General features: G+C 46.2%; 1 protein-coding gene across 7 annotated transcripts in view; it reads left to right on the top strand.

Moving 5' to 3' along the window:
- The window catches only part of LOC144726674 (3',5'-cyclic-AMP phosphodiesterase 4C-like), a 182,857-nt gene that overhangs the window by 73,572 nt on the left and 85,155 nt on the right, over positions 1-24,130 (top strand). For 6 of the 7 annotated variants that reach the window (XM_078605453.1, XM_078605452.1, XM_078605455.1 and 3 more), the window contains one exon: positions 13,101-13,213. In XM_078605453.1, the coding sequence (XP_078461579.1) occupies positions 13,101-13,213 (113 nt within the window). Of the gene's footprint in view, positions 1-7,572; positions 9,513-13,100; positions 13,214-24,130 lie in introns of those variants that run through there. The other variant, XM_078605458.1, reaches the window with a different exon arrangement.

Below are 24,130 nucleotides of genomic sequence, written 5' to 3'. Positions count from 1 at the left end.
ACGAGCACAATTCGATCCCTGTGGAGTTGTGACGCAGCGGTTAACGCACCGCATCGCAAATCCGGGCCGACCCCGAGATCGATCGATTGCCAAGCCATGCCTAACATCAGTGGCGAGTGATATCTGAAACAGTCCCGTGTCTCCCAACTTCACCAACCCGCATTGACCTCCGTGGTGAGGTATGGTCACACAACTCTCAAGGCCGATGCGGCGTGGTCGAGGCCTTCATCATTGGATTCACAAAGGGCTGTACATTTTTCATAATTTCCATACATTCTTGAGGTATTTAGGCTCACTTTTTCATGTAACTAACCAAAGGCATCTTCTTGGTTCTTTCGGTAAAGTCTTTCCGACAGACCTGTTCTTCACCTGAGGACGGCTGCTTGCGTTGTGGCCGAAACGTCGTGAGAATTATTTATTATGTTTTATTTTTATTATTTCCCTTCTACGTGACTTTACCGAAAGAACCAAGAGGATGAATCCCTGCGGTCACGAAAGCTTTAAATCGAAATTTAACCAAAGGCAGTGAATGTAAATGGCATGCTTATACAAATAGAGAAATAATCTTTGAACCACTGGGCCTAAGGACGTTTGAAGACTCCTGAAATGTTTTTGGACTCAGCGAGGCATTTCCGGGTAAAGAAGGGAATCACTGTTTGTGTTATTCTATCTCGTCACATGTCGGTGGCTCAGGGGACAGACACTATCTCGTCAGAGTGCTAAGCGTGTGGCTAGAAAATCCCAGGTTCAAATCCGGGCAGCCACCCGTGATTGAACGGGCTTCTCGTGCGCAGACAGTTTGACGCCCTTAGCTTGTTCGCGCATAAATCTGTCACAGCTTATTCCAGAATGACACGTCTTTTTTGGTTTGATTGCCAAATGATGGGCAACATTTGCAGCTGGCCCATAGTTGAGATTTGGCAGCTGGGCATTGCATGGAGTAGCTGGGTGTGAGGGAACTGAGTGTCCATGGTGCTATGTGATGGAGGCAGCAGGGCAATTATTTTCACTTTCATATTTTCCTGGTCGCTGGTAGCCTGGAGTAGGCATATGACTAGGGTTGATGCCTCTCTGATACAAAATAAACCAGCACAGATGATGGGAAGAAGAATATCTCGCAATCACATGCATGGGGAGTGCTGTATGAGTGCTGTATTATTATATTGTTATTATGCAACTGAGAAAAAACTGGGAGTTTCAATGTGCCGGAAAGACTAACACACTCCCCAGGACAGCCACCTTAAACAAAAGGACAAATCCTGGGAAACCCCCGGGGCAAATGGTAACCCTGACCGCCACACAGTGGCGCCACACACACACACAATGGCCCATGCTTGCAGCTAATCACGAACATTGCAAGCTCCTTCTTCGCGCACACGGTAACCACGTGCAAGCCGCAGTGGCAACCCCACACATGATGAGTACACGCACACAAAGCCATACCGAGAGGCATACCGGATGTTGTGTGCCGGATGTGGAAATATTTTTTTAAGTGACCAATTAAACCTTAAACGGAGTGATCAAGGAGGTAGGGACACTTGGTACAGTTGTCAAATTGGGTGAAGGGGGGGGGTTGACTGTGTTCCACTGTGGGGCCATGCTCCCCAACCAACCCTGGGTGAAATGGGTCTGCTTGATAGGCGATGTAGACGCTGTACCGCCAAGTGCGGCTCAGAAGTGGTTCTGTGGCGCCGTCTTTATTGGCCATTCTCCGACACAAGGTGGTGGTGGTTTTGTTGGCCTCCTACCTGCAGGAGCTCCGAAGAGGGGAATTTCACCTTGCTTCTCACGACGTAGCGACGCCAAGCGGCACAATCGGAAAGTCATTGGGAACGGATAGAAAGAAATACATGGGCATATTGATACCAAGATCCAGGATGGTCATGTCTATGCACCGTTTCTCGGTGGCAGCCCCAACAGTCTGGAACGATATCCCTCTGCACATTCGCAGCATCACCTCAATCGCCTCCTTCAAGAGACACTTAAAAACTCACCTCTATAATCATGCTTTCGAGCGACTCTGAGCTTGGCTCCGCGCCTCTGAGTTGCGGCCACTACGTCTGCAAATTTGCGCGCGTTACAAATTGAACTATTATTATTATGATGATGATCGTCGTCGTTGCCTCTGCCCAGACTGTGAGAAGCTTGTCGAACCTCAGAAGCTAATCAGGGTTGAGCCCGGATGGTGGTGCTTGATAATACTGTACTGTATTCGACCACAATGCACAGCAGGTTGCTATAGGCTGCTGCGGTGCTACGCAGTGGTGCTGGGCACCAGAAGGCAGTTCGGCAGGATATGTTGTACTGCACCACGTGCCGCCACGTCGCATGCTCCTCACCTTCACCAATGCTGCACTTCCAAAAACAATACCGGCGTGGTGAAGTATGGTCAAATATTCCTCCCCTACCGCCCCCCCCCCTCCCACCACGTACCTACATACTTCAGATTTTTATATACATGCAGGGACTCCTCTACTTATGACCATTCGACTTACGAACTTTCAGAGATACGAACAAACCTGACCATATGTCCAGTTGCCTGTTCGGGCCGAGAGTCGTAAGTTCAATCTTAATTTTAGAACTTTCGTGACTGCAGGAATTATTATTTGGTTCTTTCGGTTAAGTCACGTCTAAAGATAAAATAATAAATTAAATTAAATCTTTAGACGTGACTTAACCGAAAGAACCAAACAATAATTCCTGCAGTCACGAAAGTTCTAAAATTAAGATTGAACCACTTCTACGGGGAAGTTTTAAGCTTATCTTTTTTTCTCTCTCTCTGGCGACTTGTTTTCTCTGCCTGTGTCCTCTCTTTAGATTGTTCACACTTAAATTCTAACTTAGCAATCTTTAAAATACGTAATCAACCAGGCTATGCGTTAATTGTGTGTTGACCGACCCTCTGTGTTGTATTACATTACATTTCGATATTTTACTAGGTTATTTAATTTTAGTGTGTCCTCCTGATTTTCAGGCTTACTTGCCGTGCAGCACCACGTCTGTTGACCACTCATTGATATGCTAATTTTTTCTCTAACCCCCCTTCCTTCTCTCTGCCTCCGCCCCCCCCTCTGTCTATTTAAGGCCACCCCACAGAGACGATCACCCCTCTCTGTTACCTGTGTTGCTCCCGCTATGTATCTTGGTGATATCTGTCTGCTAATATGTCTGTCTATAGTTTTCTGGTTAGATTTTATGTCGCTATTTCATTATACCTGATGATGATTGCTTGTGTTGCAATCGAAACGTCGTATTCTATTATTTAATTTAATTTATTATTTTATCTTTAGACGTGACTTAACCGAAAGAACCAAATAATAGTCGTAAGTTCAACCGCCGAGCAAAAGATGGCGGTGGTGCCATTTACGTCTGCAGAACGTGAACAACCAGTGGCATCCACATCTACAGGAGATTATACAACTTTTAAAGCCATTCCCCGTGTTTAGTGTACATACCGTACCAACGTGTTTGGAATCCCCAGGAGTAGAGATGGGCTTACGAACAAATCGACTTACGAACAGACCTCTGGAACATAGCTCGTTCATAAGCAGAGGAGTCCCTGTATGTTTGAAACTCTTCATTTAAATGCCGCGGTGGCCAAGCCTAACACAGCTGTGCCACTTGGGTTCTGACGAGGTCATTCCTGTGACTCGAAGAAGCAAACATATCGCGGCAGACCTCGCGTGCCCTCTTCGGAGGCCTCCACACACAAGTGGATTCTCAAGCGGCGTGGGTTCCTCTTCAAGTTGCCACGCCACCAGCCCTCCCCGCACCCCCGCCCCCCCCCCACCCGCGGTGGCGGAGTGGGAACTGTCATTAGCGGAGGCTCGAAACAATGATCGTGGTCGTGTATATATATTTTATTTTTAGTGCAGAGAAGGGGGGGAACGGAGAGGAATGCGTTTCGCTGCAAAAGACTGTGCGGTGAATCGATTGGGACACGCATCCGCGAATGGTTTTGGAGCCCTCTGCTCCTGTATTGTGTATGTGCATGTTGAAGTTCTTTCGCAACCGCATGTAGCCAAACGTGCTAATCGGAGCTGCGGGGGAAGGACAACAAACAAAACGCAAAAAGCGGTTCTAAACAAACAAAAAAGTAGTTTTCAATCTGGATGATTTAAAATTGCGTAGCTCCAGCGGCTTCCTAATGTCGGAGAGGAAGAGCGTTCCAGACGACCGCAGAAGCGCGTCTGAAAGCGCGTGATATGGTGACCACAGCGGCTAAGTTATGTAATTAATAGGGTTAAACGGGGGCGCGACTTGCGTTGGTGTTCGCGCTTGTGGTGCCCGTCTCTCTGTCGTGTCTTGTTCAGCTTTATGTTCGGCTTGATGTCTGAACGTTTTGCTGCGCTTGATCGTGGTGGGTTCCCTGGAAAAGGAGTTTCCTGAAGAAGCCCCCTAATCGCACGGCGCGAAACGTCGGATAGCGTGCCGAAGAACACTCAGTGCATCCCGAAAATGCGTCCGAGAGCGAAGCAGCGTAGATGATTTCGGACGATGTCTGCCATGCTGCTGCTGTTCCTGAAGAAGCTCAAAACGTGCGGAGTGAAAACGTCAGACGTTCACGTTGTGTCAACGACGTATTGGTACAGGATGTTGACTACCTCGCCTGGTATACAGGAGGTTGTGGGTTTGATCCTGAACCTGACGCCTGCTGTATATTTGGAGTTTGCGTGTCTCTCTCTGCCCGTGGCCGCGTGGATTTTTCTCCGGGTCCTCCGATTTTTCTCTCCACATTTAGAGTCAACATGCGTTTTAGAGTATTTGGCTGCTATACATTTTCACATGCTCAGCCACTTCGTTGAGCTATCATTTCTGGCCAGATCACTTCTGATAAAGAGATATATAGCTCAGTGGGCCTTACCTGGTAAAAGAAAAAAAATTTCGTTTTTAGTTTAGAAATGGGCACACGTTATCATTTCAAAACATTTTGAATGGGCACCTCCAGTGCCAGCTCCCCCTGTGGACACAAGGTGACTCAGCACGGGCCTGGAAAGTGAGCAATAGTCTACCAGTCGGGAGCGATGATTGCGATGTGTCATTCTAAGTGAGTAATCAAGTAATTATACCATGATGCTATGTATGTATGTTGAAATTCTTTCGCACCGTACATAGCCAATCATGCCATTAAGCCGGCTCACCCGTCTCCTCATTATTCTTCTCATCATAATCTTGGCACGGGTTGTCCGCGGTGAGGTGACACCTTCATTAAATCACAGCCGATGCGGTATTTTGGTGCACAGCTGGACTTTTTCATGAATCCAGGGTCCCCGGGAGATTCTTTGGCCCCTAAGATTGTGCTCGGTTTGCCACGAGCAAGGCGTGTAAGCCCGGCTTACATTTACCCTCGCTGCTGCGTAATTCCAACTGATTAAAATTCCTCGGGCCCGAGCGCAAGTTCATGTCACATGGCAACAGATGGCAAGTGGGATTATGTGAGCTTAATGATGATTACGCAAAGGCTTTAATTTCAGCATTCATATTAGCTAATCGTAACTAAATACTGGAGCAAATAAAATAACTTGAACGGGTTCAAAAACTGCCTGCAATTTCTAAATATGATTTTGCTTTCATATGTTTTGTTTGCGAAACGTTAATTCACTTGTGGTCAGTAAAATTTATTCGTGTTTATTGGAATTTGTCAGCAGGCGTTAAGTTTACCGTAGTTGGCGGTTGTGCAAAAACTATTCGCTGAAGTCGAATGAAAAAACTAACAGAAATTTTGCGCGGGAAAAAATGTAATATTAACGTAGAGTGGAATGCATTCCAATTCACATTCACAGTAATTTGGAATGACAGCTCTGTTTATATTTATTTTTTTACTTTGGGAATTTGGGAGTGGTTTGGCAGGGCGACATAAAACGGAAGAGGCCGTGAGTGCGAGTAACAGAGAACAGTTCTTAAAATCCCTGCACTCAGTCTGACAAAACAGCCCTGTAGTCAACAATCATAACTCTTTATTAACTTATTTCCTGAAACAACTAAAACAAAATTGAGAAAATTTTCTCAAGGAAATTACGAGCCAGCTGACGCCACGTTTGGTTTGTCTTGTGTTTTTTTTTTATAATACACATATATCTCCCCCACCGACTAAACCGTCAGCCAAGTTTCGGATTCTCAGAAGAAGAAAAAAATGTGCGAGGTGCCGGCAAAATACTTGCAGCTCTGTGCAATTAAGTGGGCAGCTCGCGCTTACAGGGGCAGCTAAAGCCCGCGAGCCGGCGGCGTGTACACTCATTGCACCTCAGGTCATTGCGTTCACGTCACTCGTTATGAATCTTCACCTCTTTCGAGTCAACTGACGTAGAGAAAACCCCACACCGCACACCCTCACCTCGGTGTCATAAGCCGCTTTAGGCGGCATTAAAAAGCAAAGAGGTTTCGTCGGGTGATAAAAACAGTACGGGTGCTAGATCAGCATGGGAGCTGTTAAATTGCCCGTGTAATGATCGAAGCGTCTTTGAATATTTTCCGAAACTCAACACGTCCGTCGATAGAGTTGCCCTCCAGAGGAAAACGTATATATGCTTACTGTGTAATAGGCTTGGGTCTTTTTGTTTTTTGCTGCTTTAGGACGGCGCTACCGAGGAATGTGTTGAGTTTTTGTTAATTGCGCTTTGTGCACCACTGCCAACGCAGTGTCGCGCATTGTTGTGAAATATTTACTGCAAAATAGCCAGGAGCTGACAGCATAACAAATCGATTCTTGACTGTATATGTGTGCGGGCTCATAGTGCTGCCCGCTCGTAAGCGTGGCACTTTCTCTGGCCAAAACGTCGCAATGCAGGACCCTCCTGAAAACGAATCTTGAGACTCATTTGATACTTTCCCTGGATAAATGAAGGGAATTGATATTATTTTTTGGGTCTTTCGGTAAAGCCGCGTAGATAGAAAAATAATACAAATATCACGACGTTTCATTCGCAACACAAGCAATCGTCATCAGGTGAAAAAAAAGAATATATAGCCAGAGAGCTGCTGAAACAGGATGTTATATAGGTTTGAGATGGGTTTAGCCCAAGGGTAAGTGGGTGGGGCTCGAGATGGAATTTGCATGTAAATGTAGATCGGAGATTTGAGCTACCTCCACGACGTTGCAGCGGTGGAGGTGGCCATTGTATTGTGAGAGATTAGCATGCCAATGTAAGCGAACCACCACAACGGAAATAACTGCTATCATCGGCAGGTAGGATGGAAACATCACAGCCAGTTACGACTTGAACAGTGAGAGACAGGCTAACAACAACAAAATCCAGAAAAACGCATGTCAAAAATGTTATAAATTGATTTGCATTTTAATGAATAATCGCACCAACTGTTGTCACCTTCTCACCAAGGTGCTTGGCGATGGTCTTGTAGCCCATTCCAGCCTTGTGTAGGTCTACAATCTTGTCCCTGACATCCTTGGAGAGCTCTTTGGTCTTGGCCATGGTGGAGAGTTTGGAATCTGATTGATTGCTTCTGTGAACAGGTGTCTTTTATGCAGGTAACAAAGCTGAGATTAGGAGCACTCCCTTTAAGAGTGTGCTCCTAATCTCAGCTCGTTACCTGTATAAAAGACACCTGGGAGCCAGAAATCTTTCTGATTGAGAGGGGGTCAAATACTTATTTCCCTCATTCAATTGCAAATCAATGTATAACATTTTTGACATGCGTTTTTCTGGATTTTGTTGTTGTTATTCTGTCTTTCACTGTTCAAATAAACCTACCATTAAAATTATAGACTGATCATTTCTTTGTCAGTGGGCAAACGTACAAAATCAGCAGGGGATCAAATACTTTTTTCCTTCACTGTAAACTGGTTAATAACGTCCTTCCAATGATTGCTCAGTTTGTACCCATCTTCTCGGTTGAAATTGTGTCTTCGTCTATATATCTGGATGGCTTCATGAATGAATCGTTGTTGATAGCCAGTGGGTTTGCAGAGTACCTTCGTCTTGGAAAAATAAATTTCGTGTGAGCCCACCGCATTAAAACAATGATCAGCCGCGGCTGAGGTATTGGTCCTACCGTGTTTCAGATCTGCCTTACGTTCACGAACACAGTCTGAGACATGTCGTTTAGTTTCCCCAATGCAACTACTGCCACAGACACAGCTTAGTTTGTAGACACCGGGGTATTGCATGTCGACACTGTGGAGGAACAGTTGGGATGCAAATGAAAAGGGGGAAAAAATACAAAATGAAATGAGCATGTTGACAGCCCCTACTTAATCCTCAAATGGGTTCGCTTTCTGTCTAAATCCTTACGGCAAACAGGACTAAACAGCAACAGCAACAACAATAAATGGCATTTGTAAAGCACGCCTAAACGAAACGCGGTGGTGGTGGGGGGGTTTTTTCTGCAGAAGCAGCAAAACGACCCCCTAAGACACGGGGAGTTTTTGTTTCCTCCTCTCCCCCCCACCACCGTGCCGCGTGGCGTGGTTATTGCGACACCTCCGATCGCTTGAGCGTCCGACGAACACGTCAAATAGAGTGACGGTGTCGCAACAAGATCAAGCACGCGTTTGACGCGGTACCATTTCTGAGAAGGGGTTTACCACCACCGCCGCCACCGCCCTAACTTCTATCCACGGCGCCCTGCCTGCTTACGATCGGACCGTGGTCTTCGTCATCTCCGTCCAACGTCCACAGAAATTATCTTCTCGTTTGCAAACTGCGGCCAGACATGTTGCGTCAGCTGGGCACATGCTTATTCTTTTTTTTTACCTCTAATTTCCTGTTTACGGTTGGACCGAATGTGGCCCGCGCGATGGATCATTTAATGTCCACAAATTGCATCTAATGGTTTATTGAAATGCTAGCTGCAACATTTAGCTACGTGAATTATGCACGCGATAATTAGAGTCTTGTCGTTGCTGTGCTATCTACGCGTTAGCCACACGGTATTTGTGTGCTCTTTACATTACAGCGTTATCCGTAAAGTCAAAGTGATTTGCTGCTCAATGGGTATTGAGGCGCGGTGCTCATCTTCCGTTGAGATAGCGGTGGAAATTCCACGTGCCCATGGCAGTGCAAGTCTATCCGTATCTCAACCACCGTTGACTTCCCCACAGTGGCGGTTAAATTTCGATTTAAAGCTTTCGTGACTGCAGGGATTCATCTTCTTGGTTCTTTCTGTAAAGTCACGCTGTCTCCCCGACAGACCTGGCCTTCACCTGAGGACAGCTGCTTGCGTTGTGGACGAAACGTCGTGAGAATTATTTTATTATGTTTTATTTTTATTATTTTATTACTTCCCTTCTACGTGACTTTACCGAAAGAACCAAGAAGATGATTCCCCACAGTGTTTTGCATTTTATCTGCCCCAGCGGGATGTTTGGTTGAGTCAACCCCCAAGCAGGATTTTGAAGTTTTGCAGCCTTCCGTTTGTGAGCCATACATATATCATCCATTCCTGCAGAAGACAGCCGATTGAGCGAGGTGGATACTTGATGGCACGTGCATTTTATTTTACGGGTGACAACCACTCTGCACCTTCGCGTTTCCCCCGTGACGTTATCGACATCCGTGAGTGCATCCAAAGCGATCGCCAACATCTCGGCTCGTGGTTGTTTTCGAACACTTCTGCTTCGCGATGTTGAAGATAAAACTTAAAACGAAGGCATTAAAAAAATTAACCCGTAAAAACAAAGTTTTTCACTATAAATCCTTTATATGCGTGGCATCGGTTTTATTTTATTATTCATTTCTGTTTTTCTTGAGTAAGAGTTTCATTTTTATCACATTGGTATTTTAAATTAAATATGAAATTTGTTTTTTCCTAAAAAGTGGAAAATTTTGGAGAAAAATTTTTCACGAAAATAAATTGTCACACACAACGAGTCTGTGTGCAAAATGTCAGCTCGATTGGATCACGGGAAGTGGGTTAAAAAACGACCGAAAGATTTGCACGGTCGTAAGCGCGCAAGCAAGCAAGCAAGTGAACTTAATATAAAGGATTTTTAAAAACATTGTATTTACCACGTAAGGCCCACTGAGCAATGTAGCTCTTTTTCAGAAGCGACCTGGCTATCACGAATGATAGTGCAGCGGCGTGGCTTATCATCTGGAAATGTCTAGCAGCCAAACACTCTAAATACATGTTTGTAAATGTGGAGGGGGGAAAAACGAAGGACCCGGAGAAAAATCCACACGACCAGAGGGAGAACACGCAAACTTAAAACATACAGCAGGCATCAGAGTAGGGATCAAGCGCACGACCTCGTGTATACCAGGCGAGGTAGTTAACATCTCCTAGCCACCGTGATAATGATGAGCGCGAGACACACGCAAACTCCAAATATACAGCAGGCATCGTAAGGGTCGGGACTACACGCACGACCTCCTGTATACCAGGCAAGCTAGTTAAGATCTCGCCTCCGTGGCGAATTAATATAGCATTGATTAACATTAAAATTACATCCTCTTAGTTCTTTCGGTAAAGTCACGTAGGATAAAAATGAAATTAAAATTAATAAAAATAAAACAATAAAATCACGACGTTTCGGAGGCAACACAAGTCTCCGTCATCAGGTGGGACCGTCACAGCCAGATTTGCTGCAACAAGCAAGAGCTGTCTCTCCTCCCCCTTAACTTGTATTTAAGAGCTTGCATCTTGAATCCCTGCCTCACTTGATGCAGCAAATCTGGCTGTGACGGTCCCACCTGATGACGGAGACTTGTGTTGCCTCCGAAACGTTGTGATTTTATTGTTAAATTTTTACTAATTTTTATTTCATTTTTTACTTACGTGACTTTACCGAAAGAACTAAGAGTATGAATCCTTGCAGTCACGAAAGCTTCAAATCTAAAATTAAAATTACACCCAAAAATAGTTGCAGCCGTTGCCCATCCACGAATGGATGAAGGCTTCGCCACGCGATGTTGGCCATGGTTTGTTTTTATTTCACCTTCACTCCTTCACGACGCTGGTCAGTGAAGGTTGGCGAAGTGTGGAGGGAGGGGGCAGGGTAGGGCATAGAACCGCTTCTGGTATCACTCACAACTCATGTTATCCACGGTCGTGAATCGAACTCGGGTTCCGGGTTCATCGCGCAACACACCCTAATCACTGCGCCACCGCTCCCACCATTATTTAATGACAGTTCGCCCTGTATATCTTTCACAAATACAGTGATGACGTGTTCTGCCCATTGGCTTATTTTATTACGTATGACTATCAATAATATTTATACAAATCTGTTTAACGTTTGCATATACACAAGTGAGTGTGCGGTAGTGTTCACGGTTTGTTTATATCGCAGGCACCCCTGGGTTTGAGTATTTACAACACTTATCTCTCTCATTTGGATTTTACTGTTCGATTCCCAGAATTGTTGACGTGTATGCGTTCCCCTTTAATATTGTAAACATATTGTGCATACGGCAGAGGTCGCAAACGGGTTTTGATTCCTTACCCGTACCCGTACCCAGCCGCACCAGGGTCGCAAATGGGTACCCGTACCCGGCCGGGTACGGGTAAGGTACGGGTATCGGGTACCCGGTTGCGACCTCTGGCATACGGTACACACTCGGGCTCTTGTGCCATCGCAGCTCAATGGCTGAGCCGAGTGTTGCGTTATGGTGTTTACAAGATGCGACCCCTCGTTTAACAGAACGAATGCAGGAAGGGATAAAAAGGCGAGCAGCAAAATAAACTTGATACTTGAGATCTCGAAAGCTAAGCAGGTTTGAGCCTGGATAGTGCTTGGATGGGTGACTACCGCTGTTGGGCTGGTTTGTGATAAAGCTGCTGGGCTATTTGGTGGGCAGTAGAAAGAAGGTGGTGCGGAAAAAAAGTGCTTCGTTGTACTGCACTCATATGCTCACATATCAATGCCACCCCACCTCGACCAGCACGGTGAAATATGCTCAAAGCATCGCCGCCACCATGACGAACATGCCTCAGGTGTGAAGGCCCTTCATCCAGCAGTGGATAAACAAAAGGGCTGTCCTTGTACTGTACATGAATGTTTTTAGCACATTATTAATTTATTATAACTGATTATTCTACTGATAGTGTGGGTATTGAATCATGTCTGCAAGAATATATCATCTCTAATTCATATGAATGTGGTTGGAGTGGCGGTGCAATGGTTTAGTGTGCCGTGCCATGATTCCAGTAACCTAAGTTCGACTCCCAGGCATGGCTAACATCAGTGACGAGTGATATCTGGTACAGACCTGGCTGGGTCCCACCCTTTCCCAACCTGCGCTGACTGGCGTAGTGAAGTGTGGTCTAACAACCCTCATTGCCCACGATGCATGGAGAAGCCTTCATCCAGCAGTGGATTGACAGAGGACTGCACATTATCACCACCATTCCCTAAGATTCTTATCCTAACTTTCCTATGAAAGAACCATTTATATCTTCAGATTATAATTACACTACGTAACACGATATTGGTCCCAGGGTAGTGTTATTTTTTATTTGTTTATGCCTAAAAAGTGTAGAAAATGGCTATTATTCCCCACAAACTTTGCTTTTGTGACAGGACTTTATGTGAAGGAAGGACACAAATGCACACGTTTTCTCATTGAAAATAGGTAAATTTCAAAATGTCACTGTCCTGGTTACAAAAGCAAAGTTTGTGGGGAATAATAGCCATGTTCTGTACTTTTGAGACAAAAAAATGGTTGTTACACTGCTTGCTATGGACATTTTCAGTGACAGGGTGGTAACACTTATGCCTCACAGCAAGATATCCCTGGGTTCAACACTTGGTCATCTTTCTGCGTGAAGTTTGCATGTTCTCCCCCTGTTCTTCATGCATTTTCCCCGGGTTCTCTAGTATCCTCCTTTAGCTTAAACATGGCATGCAATGTCACTGATATTGGCCAAATACCTCAATGCTGAAACAATAATAATGAAAAAAATTCAATTTGGATTACACTGAAGAAAAAATGCCCTGTAACTGCAAAAAAACTTGGCAGGACCCATCCCTCCTGAAAAAAAAACAATCTTGGTATTTCTTATAATAAACAATCGTAATAATAATATAATGATAATAATGTTGTGAATACCGTACCATGAGCAGGGCAATGCCCGGCATCGGTAAACCGTGTTAACCCTTGGAAACGTTGGTGACGCGGAGTCTTTCGCTTGCGTGGTCGCAGATGAGGCCTATCAAAAGCTGGCGACGGAGACCCTGGAGGAACTGGACTGGTGCATGGACCAGCTGGAGACCATCCAGACGCACCGCTCCGTCAGCGAGATGGCGAGCAACAAGGTAGGGAGGGAGGCGACCTCATCCCCCGCGTTTTACCTCTGCGCCTTCCCGCGCTTGCCCGCCGGACGGGAGGTGGTCATTGGCGTGGCTCGGTGCGGTGACGTCATCGCCATCTTTTGCCACGTCGTGCTGGGAGTGGCTTGCAGCAGGGGGGGTTTCCCACCTTCGGGAGGCAGAATGTCGCGGCGGCACGAGTAGGCGTCCGCGAATCAATCAACCGTACCATGAGCAGGGCAATGGTTGATTCATCGACTTGGTTTACCAGTTGTCCAAGCTCTGGCACCTATAGTTCTGTTCTGCAACGCTCTAATTTGCAACGGCCAAGTTCTGCTGCTGTACCGTTGCACACCTGGCCCAGCTAAGACCTCAGATTCAACTGGCCGATAAAATGATTGAAGCTTGGCCGAGTGCAGTGGTGGCATAACAGCGGCCTGTGAGGCAAATTCCGGTCACCTTGCAGCGAAGTTTAAACCCTGGTAAGATGTATTTAACTCTGCCTGGGGTAGAGCATCACCAGGTCCGGTGATGTGTCTCGCCACACACTCCTCACTGTTGAAATTCCACACTGATGTCTGCTTTTTGTTGACCGTGTATAAAAAAAGAAACGAGATTTGTGGCCGAGCTTTTAGTTGCCACGGTGCCAAAAAGGTAAGAATTGTAAATCTGCTGAATTTGTGCGTGACCCACACTTAACGTTGTTTTAAGCAAATTACATTTGTTTTTTTGTTATTTTCGTTTACAGTGGCGTAGAGATTGGACGAGGTTGGGAGTGTTGGCACAGTGGTTAGCGCAACTGTACTTGTGAACCCAACGAACTGATTTCAGTGGTTGGCCTAGACTAACATCGTTGCTCCACCTTCGCGAAGGCACACTGAACCAGTGTGGTGAGGTATGGTTAGACAGCTCCCATAACCAACACGGTGTTGGCAGGCCTTCACCCAGCAGTGGATTGACAACGGACAGGAAATGTTTATTTGTATTATTGAGGTGGATAATCTGTCAGCTAACTTGACATTGTAGACAGTTTCAGGCTGTTTTATTTTTTATACATCTCTTGTTTTGGGGTGCCTATGACGTATTGTATTTCAAAGCACCCATCGTCGAAATTATATTATTATTGCTTAATTGACATCAAAGCAGAGGCTCGATGACATCCGTGGTGGCCACAGGGAGCAAAATAATCACCGCGAGCCCTTGCAAGATCACACTTTAAATTGCGACAAATAAGTCTATTACTTTTTAGTACATTTCGCTACTTTTTCAAAACCCATGAAAGTTTTTTTTAACACACAGGCTGGTGTGTATCTGAATTCACTGTACAATTGCACCCCACTCTCACCGAGGCTGGGTGTGAAAAGGTTGTGTTTGGGTTGACACCTTTGGGCAAAGTTTGTTAAATATATATAATTTTTATTGTGAAGGGGGTGCGGTTGCTATCGCAGTACAACGGTCAGCACACTGGACTTGCAATCCTGTGGCTGCCGGATCGATTGGAACTCCTGGCGCGAGCAGCTAAAACAACACCGCACCTCTGTCTACCCGACACTATACACGATTAGCAGGCCGCACGTGTGGCGGGGTTGAGTGTGGAAGAGTAGGCCAAAAACGCCCTCGAGACGACACCTCTAAGAGCTCCCTTTGGCGGAGGCACTTCTGCCAGCAGTGGTGTGTGAGCAAGCAATCGTTAGGCTGCACCTTTACTTTTACCTAAAGAGGGTGCACTGCTTGAAGTATACATGTGTGTTTCGTTTGGTAGCACGTGCTCACGCAACTCGGTCAAGAGTCGCGGCCATGAGAATCGGTGCTCTGAGGCTGACGCGGTGTTCGTTGTTCCTTCCCACTCCCTTATCGCAACTTAGCAGTGACATCTGCTTATGCCGGAGTCAGGTAGATAAGATAACGTCCCATGCAACTGAATATTATCAAACTCGGCGCACATGCTGTTCCCTTTCGCTCGTCTCGCATTAGTTTGCCAAATTCCTGATGCCGGGCCATTTTGTTGTTGAAGCGAGCATTCGCGGAATAGTGTTTGCTCAATTGCCACTTTCGCATGACAAAAAGGGGCCCTTTCTTGGAACACAAGGCTTGACGCAAAGCAACAGCCACTTCTAAAGTGCCGCACGCGGCAGAGCCAATACCTGTTGAGAACAGTTACCGTTGCTCGTGTAACACACACGGACGCGCGTGTGACGGTGCGTGCGCATGCGTGCGTGTGACGGTGCGTGCGCATGCGTGCGTGTGACGGTGCGTGCGCATGCGTGCGTGTGACGGTGCGTGCGCATGCGTGCGTGCGCGCGTTTTTGGCAGCGTGGCGGGAGTCGAGCTGAAGTAAACGTCTTCCAGCTGTGCGGATATCTGTTAGCGTTGGGAGCAGCTTGATCAAAAGGATTTTGTGAGAAGAAAAAAAAACGGTTTCAAGCACAACGATTGTGCTGAAACCGACCCATGCCGTGTGCGCTGACAAAAAAAAATCACCCGCAATCAGCCAGATCTTGTCTGATCTCAGAAGCTAAGCAGGTTTTTTGAGTCTGGGTAGTTATTGGATGGGCGGCCGCGAATTTCGTGCAAAACAAAACGGGCGGCGTAGGCCGGCGTGCGGCTACGTTGTCAGCAGGTGGGGGGGGCTGCAGCGAGGTGAATTGTTGCACTGCACTTTGCTCCGATTTCTAGGCCCTCCGGCCCTCATCAACCCGCGCTCAACGGCGTCGTGAATGTGCGGTCGGATAGCCGCTCACGACCGCTCACGGCGTTTAAGAGGCCCTCATCCAGCTGTGTGGAGTGACGTATATTTACACAAACGGCATATATCGGCGCACTCCGGTACCTGTATTTCTGGCCTCTCTAGAGATCACGGTCAAAGTCACTCGCGAGGGGCTTGGCAACTGCGGCCGTGTTGCTTATAAACAGCACTCTGTCGTCCCCGTCTCCATGGACAAATTTACTCTCCAGCTTCCCGTAATTTACAGTGAAGGCGATTGGAATTCCACGTGACCCTGAAAAGTTGGAAAACATTCAGCTGTCTCTAAATTCCACAATGCAGCCGGGCTATCAACATAACTTGGGGGGGGTATGAGGGGGCACAGGGGGGCAGGAGCAGGGGAAGTGCAAACCGATGTCGACTCATACTGTTAATTTTAAGGCAAAACAGTTTTTTTTTCCTTCAGTTTCCCAACCGAGTGTTATACCAGAAGGCGTGGAACCGTGACGGAAGAGAAATTTTTTTTTTACTGAATTCAAAAGCAACGACAGGAATTCATGGGTCACCATAACAGTTTTGCAAAGTTTTCTTTAAGTGACACAGCAACGTAAAAAAAAAACGCGCTTTCATTTGCCGTAGTATGATGTTACGAAAAAAGCCTCTGACATTTTATGATTTTGACGGACCTTTCACACGCGCCTGTCTGACAGCGCTCGTCTGCTTGCCTTTCTCACTGCCTTAATTGAGACGGAATATCAACGCTGGTGGGTGTGAAATGCTAGAAAGGGGGGGGGGGGTGCACAGCGGTGGGTGGGGGGGGGGTCGGATGGCGAGTGGCTCTGATTGACGGGAAGAGCATTAGTGGCCACTGCGCATTCCTTCCCTGGAGTCGTTTAAGGACGCTTTGGCAACGAGAAGCCAAAATCAATTAAAGCATACCCGAAAGTGGATTCTTACATTTTCAACACCCACATCCTGTTGTATAACTCCGTTGGCACTGTTATGAGTTCGAGGTTCTGGTTTAAAAAATATATATATAACGACGGGTGAACGGGTTAGCTCACCCCACACTGTGCCTCTGTGGGTTTGTTGTAAAAAGCCCAAGCCCTTGCACGGAGGCGTTCGAAAGTAGTCTACCAACGGCGGAGGTGCTGTGCGCCAGTGCTAAGGAGGAGCCGGAACCCTGGAGCTGGTGTCCGAGCACTCTGACGGTGGACTTTATTTTTTCGACGTTGTTTCACCCATGCAACGTCAGCTGGCGTGTTCCCGTTGTTGTTCTAACTGCTCGAGTTCTGGCGCTCGCATTGATCCCTGAGCAGCCGGGGGCGCTCATTGTTTTGATGCTGCGGGCGGCGACGGCTGGTGTTGATAACTCCTGAGATGTCCTGCAATGGGAAGGGTAAGTAGTTGGCGAGGGTTGTGGATTTGCGGTCTACGATGTTGGCTGGGAAATTGCCAGGGGGGGTGCTGCTGCCTTCGGATTCACGCGCTGGTGGGAATCGATGTGCTCTCCGATTGTTGTTTAACAAAAAAAACTTTAAAAATGTTCGGTGGCACAGTGTCGCGCGAGCACAAGACGCGGGTGATTTTGCTGGTCTTCCGTCAGATATTGGGGGAAACTCAGTTTAACACATAGGCTTGGTGTAAGCTGTTTATAATAGAAGGTTTTGGGTTAGATCGCGTGAATATAAATGTGCCTTTAAACCCGCCGCCACTAGACAGCCAACTAGCAAGATTTTTCACGTTAACTAAACATGCCAATTGGTCACTAGTGCAGCACACTGGTGTGTTGCAGAGTAAACCCCACAACATTTACAATTCGAGTACGACGTTTTGCCAGTAATTACAACTAGCACCATCAGGCGACAGCCAGAGTTGTAGAGACATCCCCCTGTTTCGGTCTTAAATATCCTCTATTATGGATATTGGTTGCGAAAGCCTACGTGTTAAACTGGAAGAAATATTAAATACTCCCAAATACGGCAGTGGCAGAACACGCGTGCCAAAGAGGACACTCAATTGATTTTGATAATGTTGAAGTTCTGTGCAAAACTAGCTACGACTGGCCAGACTAATTAGAAAATATATCTGAACTGAGAGAAATAAAAAATAACTTTAATCGTTCGGATAGCTACAGACTTAGTGCTGCTTGGAAGCAAATCAACAAATAATAATACATTGTCTAAATGCATGCCTATACAGGTCACCATACACCAATGGGGGTTACCTGTACGTTGACAATAACAGATCCTGCTATTTTATTGCACGCAAACGACAGGAGGTACACGAACAATGTGCGCACATAATGTACGTTGATTATCATACGAAGAACGCAACAGGCAATGAATACCCATTGTAATTATTTTACGGTAATTAATCCCCCCCCCCTCCCTTCGCACGTGAAGGGCTGTCAGGTGACGTTATTACATCTACACCTCTATTTAAGGAACGAAACAGGAGGATTTCTCCACAAATCTGGCTATCGCCTGATGAAGCTGGTTGTAATTACTGGCGAATCGTCGTACTCGGATTGTAAATGTTGTGGATTTGCTCTCCAACACACCGGTGTGCTGTACTAGTAACGAATTGGCATGTTCTGTGTACATAACAAACCTTACTAATTGATTATGTCGGGTGGTTGCGGGTTTAACGACGTATTTATATTTACGCGATCTAACCCAATATAAATATATATTAGTAGCTGTTTGTCTGTTTTGATGCATGGTGTGCGATCTTAGGGTTCTGTACGTGCAGTCATTGGTTCCTGGATACAATTATTGTCATGTTCTCAGAGAAAGATCACTTCCGTACTCTTATTGCAATTGTAACAGCAATTTTTGTAAATAATTCTTAGAAGTATGGCATAGATTGTTGTCTTACGACTTATCACTGCTGCATCGTCGTCATTACATGAAATCATGGTCGCATAGGGGGAGCGATGGTGCAGGCGGTTTCATGTACAACACTACAAACCTGGTGACCACGAGTTCGAGCCTCAGCCGTGGCTAGCATCTGTAGCAATTGATATCTGAACCGGCCTTGCCTCGTCCCTCTCCCCTTCACTTCGCCAGGCCGCACTCACAGACTCGTTGGAGCCTTGCAAAAACAAACCCTTGGCAATGTTTGGGGGGTGACCTTCATCCAGCAGTGGATTGACAAAGGGCTCTAAATAATGCCACAGTCTCAATTCACAGCGATTACTCTTGTTGGTACTGCTCTAGTCTGGCAGGAGCCGATTATAAACATTCAAGCACATAACGATATCCCCTCCCCCCCCATTCCCCCTCCTCCCCCTGTCGCTTTCTTCCTCGCAGTATGTTAGTTATCTTTCCCCTTACCTCTTTTCCCCTCCCATGTATAAAAGTTCATGCCCTCCCCCTTCCCGCTCGTGGCCCCCACCTAGGTGGGGCAGTGAGCCCAGTTTCTCCCCCTTTCACTGAGGCCCTGTCGCTTTTGGCGGAATTTCTGTCCCCCCCCCCCCATATCTCCGTTCGGCGACCGGCGCTTTGTATCGGGCTTGCGTTAAAAATAATAACATTTAACTAAAAACTCAATTACGTTTATTTTCGCAGGTAAGGCTCCACTGAGCTATGTAGCTCTTTTTTTCAGAAGCGACCTGGCTGTCACAAGTGATGCCACAGCAGGCAAATACTCTAAACGAATGTTTCTTAAATGTGGAGGGAAAAAATCCGCAGACACGGAGAAAAATCCACGCGACCACGGGGAGAGAGACATACAAACTCCAAATATGCAGCATGCGTCAGGGTCGGGATCGAACGCACGACCTCCTGCATATCAGGCGAGGTAGTTAACATCTCGCCACCCTGGCGCCCCGAAATAAAAGCACAACGACATTTATCCAAAACATTGACGCACGTTCTCAGCCACCGCCAGCATCCGTCCTTGGGAGTCTCAGAAAGTCATCAACGGTTGTCTGGCTGCACATCGACACCCATCCGCAAAACCGTTCCTCTCGCTGCTCAGCACCGTCACTCTCCACCTTTCAGTTCATATCAGGTCACGGAGCGCGCGGCGCAACACTTTGCTCGGCGTCTGACTCAAAGTCCACTTGCATATCCCGAACGAATAACGGGAGGGGAGCTACCGTCGCTCCCACGTATCCAAATGACTTTGCAGACATCATAGCGGCATTCCGAGAGCCACCTCTCTCCTGCATTACCAGCCGATGCGGGTAAACATGATCTCCCACGCGCGCGCACGCGCATCCACGTCTTCACACCGACACCGCTCGCATCATCGTAAACAACCGGTGGCTACTGTAAATCACTGTGCGCGCATTACGTGACATAAACGACTGACGCGCCTGTGTTTGACGCACAAGCAGGTTTTGAACATGATACAGGGGGCAGAGATTATAAATACCGTCTTTCCATGAGTAAGAGCCAGGACGCATATCTCTGCTCATGGCGATTTAAACACGGGATGCAGGGTCACCGCTCCGCTCATATCTTTGAGACGACACGGTTGCTTTTCGCCGCAAACTTTTGTTTCTCAAATGGGAATGCCAGAAGCTCTTGGGTGGCCGTGTCCCGGGCGTGTTCGACAACTTCCGTACGCTCACTCGACACACTTGTTCTGTGCAGTTATGACACTTTGTCGTACTCGTTTTGCGAAAAGTACTTCCGTGAAGAAAAAGGTACATTTCGCGGAACCCTTGGAGATAAACTTGAAAGAGTTGGATAATTAAAAACTAAAGTTTTAGAACATTATCGCAGTTGTATTATTATTATTTTTACTGACGAACGTTACGATTTGATGCCTGTCATACAAAATGCAGTAACACATACACAAGTGAGAATGTAAAGACGAACATAAATAAACATGTCAGCCCTTTCCTTGACAATGAAAAAATACAATTGCACCGATAATTATGAATGAAACAAGGGAGCCAATCGGAATGGGATACAATGTTTCTCTCACTTCTCCTTTTAAGATCCTCAATACGTTTTGTTTTCATTTGACTGTTGGATGTCTTGGCCTGTACTCTCAAACCCCTCGCTCCTCCACCCCTTCCCCTATTTGTGACCCCCACGTGCCCTCTGTTCCGGTCACTCATTCCTCGGCCCCCACACAATGCCCCTGCCATCTAAATCACCCTAGTTTTGTATTACCGCTTTTTAAACCATGTTAAGCACCTTCTTGGTTCTTTCGGAAAAGTCATGTAGAATGGAAATAATAAAATAATAAAATAATAAAAATAAAACATAATAAAATAATGTGAGAATTATTTTATTATGTTTTATTTTTATTATTTTATTATTTCCATTCTACGTGACTTTACCGAAAAAACCAAGAAGATGAATCCCTGTAATTGGTTTTTTACCCTTCTATCTGGCAACAACACTGACACCTTTTTTACAAGGAGTCATGTTTGCATAGACCACAATACCTGCAGTCATAATGCAAACAAAAAACATAACTCTGATAATGTGCACTGTCCTTGAAGTTGATTGGTCCACACCCGATACAGCTTTCCTTAGAGCCTAGTCTCACATGGGTTGGACCAGATGACGCCAAAATGCGCATTTTGGCGTCATCTAGCAAATGAGGTTCCAATGGTATGAATCCCTGTAGTCACGAAAGCTTTAAATCATGTTAAGCACCTTGAGCGAAGCGATCTATATAAATATAAAATAGGATAATATCCTAAACGTGGATCTGATGAGAAGTTTTCATCTAGTGGTGACCTACAGGTGTTCGATGCAAACGTTGTGAAGTTGTTTCTCATCGTTGTTCACTTAAACTGATTATAACTGTTGCAATGAGCAGACACGTTGGTAATTTTTTTCTGAAGTCCTTGCACCAATCGCTTTTTGCAATTCCCGCCAGAATGTGGCGCTGTCACGTGACAGGATCTTCCCCCTCGTTTGCTGTTTCGAAAGATGGCGAGAAAAATCCGTTTCATTGACATTTTCTAATGAGGATAACATTCTGCACGTGCTAGCAATTTGAACTTTCACGTGTCAAAGCTCGAGTTCCAAGAGGCTTCCGTACGATACAACCCTAAATATTTGTTGATACTGAGCGAATGAAGGAGATGAGGATACAGAATATATGTATTAGATCCTTGATGGAATATATCATATCTCCCTTCAGAATATTAATTTAAAGTACAGAGGTGGCTCATAAGTTAGAGTGCTTAGCTAGAAACACTGAAAACATGGGTTGGAATGCAGGCAAGCCGCCTGTGATTAATCCGGGTTCTCAATTTTAGTGAGGTTATGGTCTCAGGCCGCTCACCAGTGACTGTAAAAAACAAAACGTGACATTCAATTCGGTTCTTAATTTGGTTACTTTCCTACTCTGTAGATGGTGGGAAAGGCAATGGCAGGGATTTCAAGATTAGTTCTGTGCTATCCGCTTCCTCAGACCATTCTCTAGCGTGAAGGGTCGCACGCCTCTGCTAGGATATTCGAACGAATTCTTCGGCCCGTGAGACGACACCGATAGCGCGATCAGGTTACAATTGGGGTCAGGGAAAGAAAAATATCAAAGGTGTAAATATCAAGCCAAAGTGCAGTGCAGCTGTTGGTGGAATCTCGTGCTCTGGATATGAGAGGCTGGGGGGTGGAGGACAGCCAAGTCTTGCTAAGTGTGGACAGTGAAGGGGGCCCCTGTGGTCCTTGCGTGTCGTGTCACACGGTGCCCCGTGGCTTGTTTCCCGGTTGGCATGATCTGTAATGTGACTCTCTTGCCCTACTCTCCCATCCATCCATCCATCCCGGCACAGCCACTCACGTCTGTTTGTGTCTGTTAAGGCCGGTTGCCATGCGTCGTGCCATTGTGGATATTTATAATCTCGCAGATGGAGTTCCTTACACAGTTACAGTTCCGTTGGGCGGTGGATATGTTCTCCCGGGTCACTGCCTGCGCCGTGATGCGTCAACTTCTCAGTAAGTCGCTTAGAACACCTCCGACTTAATCTGCTTCAAGATGGGGGGGGGGGGCGGGGGGTTAACATTCCAAACACCTCCCCTGCCAGAAACGCAAGTTCACGTTGTTTTTGTTTTGTTTGTTGCGCACTTTGTTTCTCGAATCCTCTCTGTCACCTGCGAAATGTCAGATGGTTATCATCCCGGACCCCACCTCTTGCTATCCTCGCCCCCGTCCCTCCCATTCACGTGGCCGGCAGGAGGGGGTGGATCTGTAAGCGGATCATCGCGACGTCACCGGCCACGTTTGTCACGACAACTAAATGCGTCATCGTGTAAATGAATAGGAGCGAATTTTTAACAACAACAACAACACAAACCTGTAAACGGTGGTCATAGCACTGAGCTGTGAACTCCGTTGACCCGAGTTCGATTCAAGGCCGTGGTTATATCGTCAGTGGTGAGGGATATCTCAAACGGCCCTGGGCCTTCACCGTTACTAGCCCACACTAACCAGAGTGGTGAAGTATGGTCAAATGACCCGCCCCCCCCCCCTTCTCCATAACCAACACAAAGCATTGAGTGGCCTTCATCCTTTTTCTTACCTTATCCTGCAGTGGGTTGACAAAGAGCTGTAACATTGTATTCTTAATGTATTACTAACCTTTGCCTACTTAAAGAAAAATGTTCATCTTTGTTAGTCCGTAAGCAGTGAAGGTGCCTTTACATTTCTGGTCTTGAAAGTAAGTTATCTCAATCACTGGCACTGTCAGGCAATCCGCTTATCGGTTCTTTGTCCTGTACCAGTGGTTAGAAATACCAGGTGCATGCGGCAAGGACCAGTATTTCCATGTCGTCGTCCCATCATTGTCTTCTTATCACACGTTGCTCATCTAACTGATCTCGGAGGGAATAATACATCGACTCAATACATGTGGCAACGACGTTCCCCTGAAGAGAATATGTACACATAATCAACGACGTTTCGGGCAATGGTCCTTCGTAGTAGAGAGGCCAGAGAAATTGAGTGAATAATAGTTGGAGATTGCACTATAGACCATGGTGCCTTTTTCATGTGAACAATATTATATGTAACATATGAACATGATTCTTTCGTAAATATAGAGTAACAAATCCCTTCGAATGTCAAAACATGTATTTCGCATAAACTTATTTGTATGAAAAGTAAAAACAGAAGTTGCTGACACATTGCATCCTGCGTAACCACGTTGCATTGTGGTCTTTTTGAAGAGCGCTCATTTTCACCTTTGGCCAGAATTCCATTAATGGGATCTTAATTTCATGATAGTCACCATAACAGTGCTA

Source organism: Lampetra planeri, chromosome 24 (assembly GCF_965212315.1).
Source record: "Lampetra planeri chromosome 24, kcLamPlan1.2.h2, whole genome shotgun sequence".
Classification (NCBI taxonomy): domain Eukaryota; kingdom Metazoa; phylum Chordata; class Hyperoartia; order Petromyzontiformes; family Petromyzontidae; genus Lampetra; species Lampetra planeri.
Note: the sequence above shows the minus strand (reverse complement) of the source record. Positions and strands in the feature narration are given on the sequence as shown.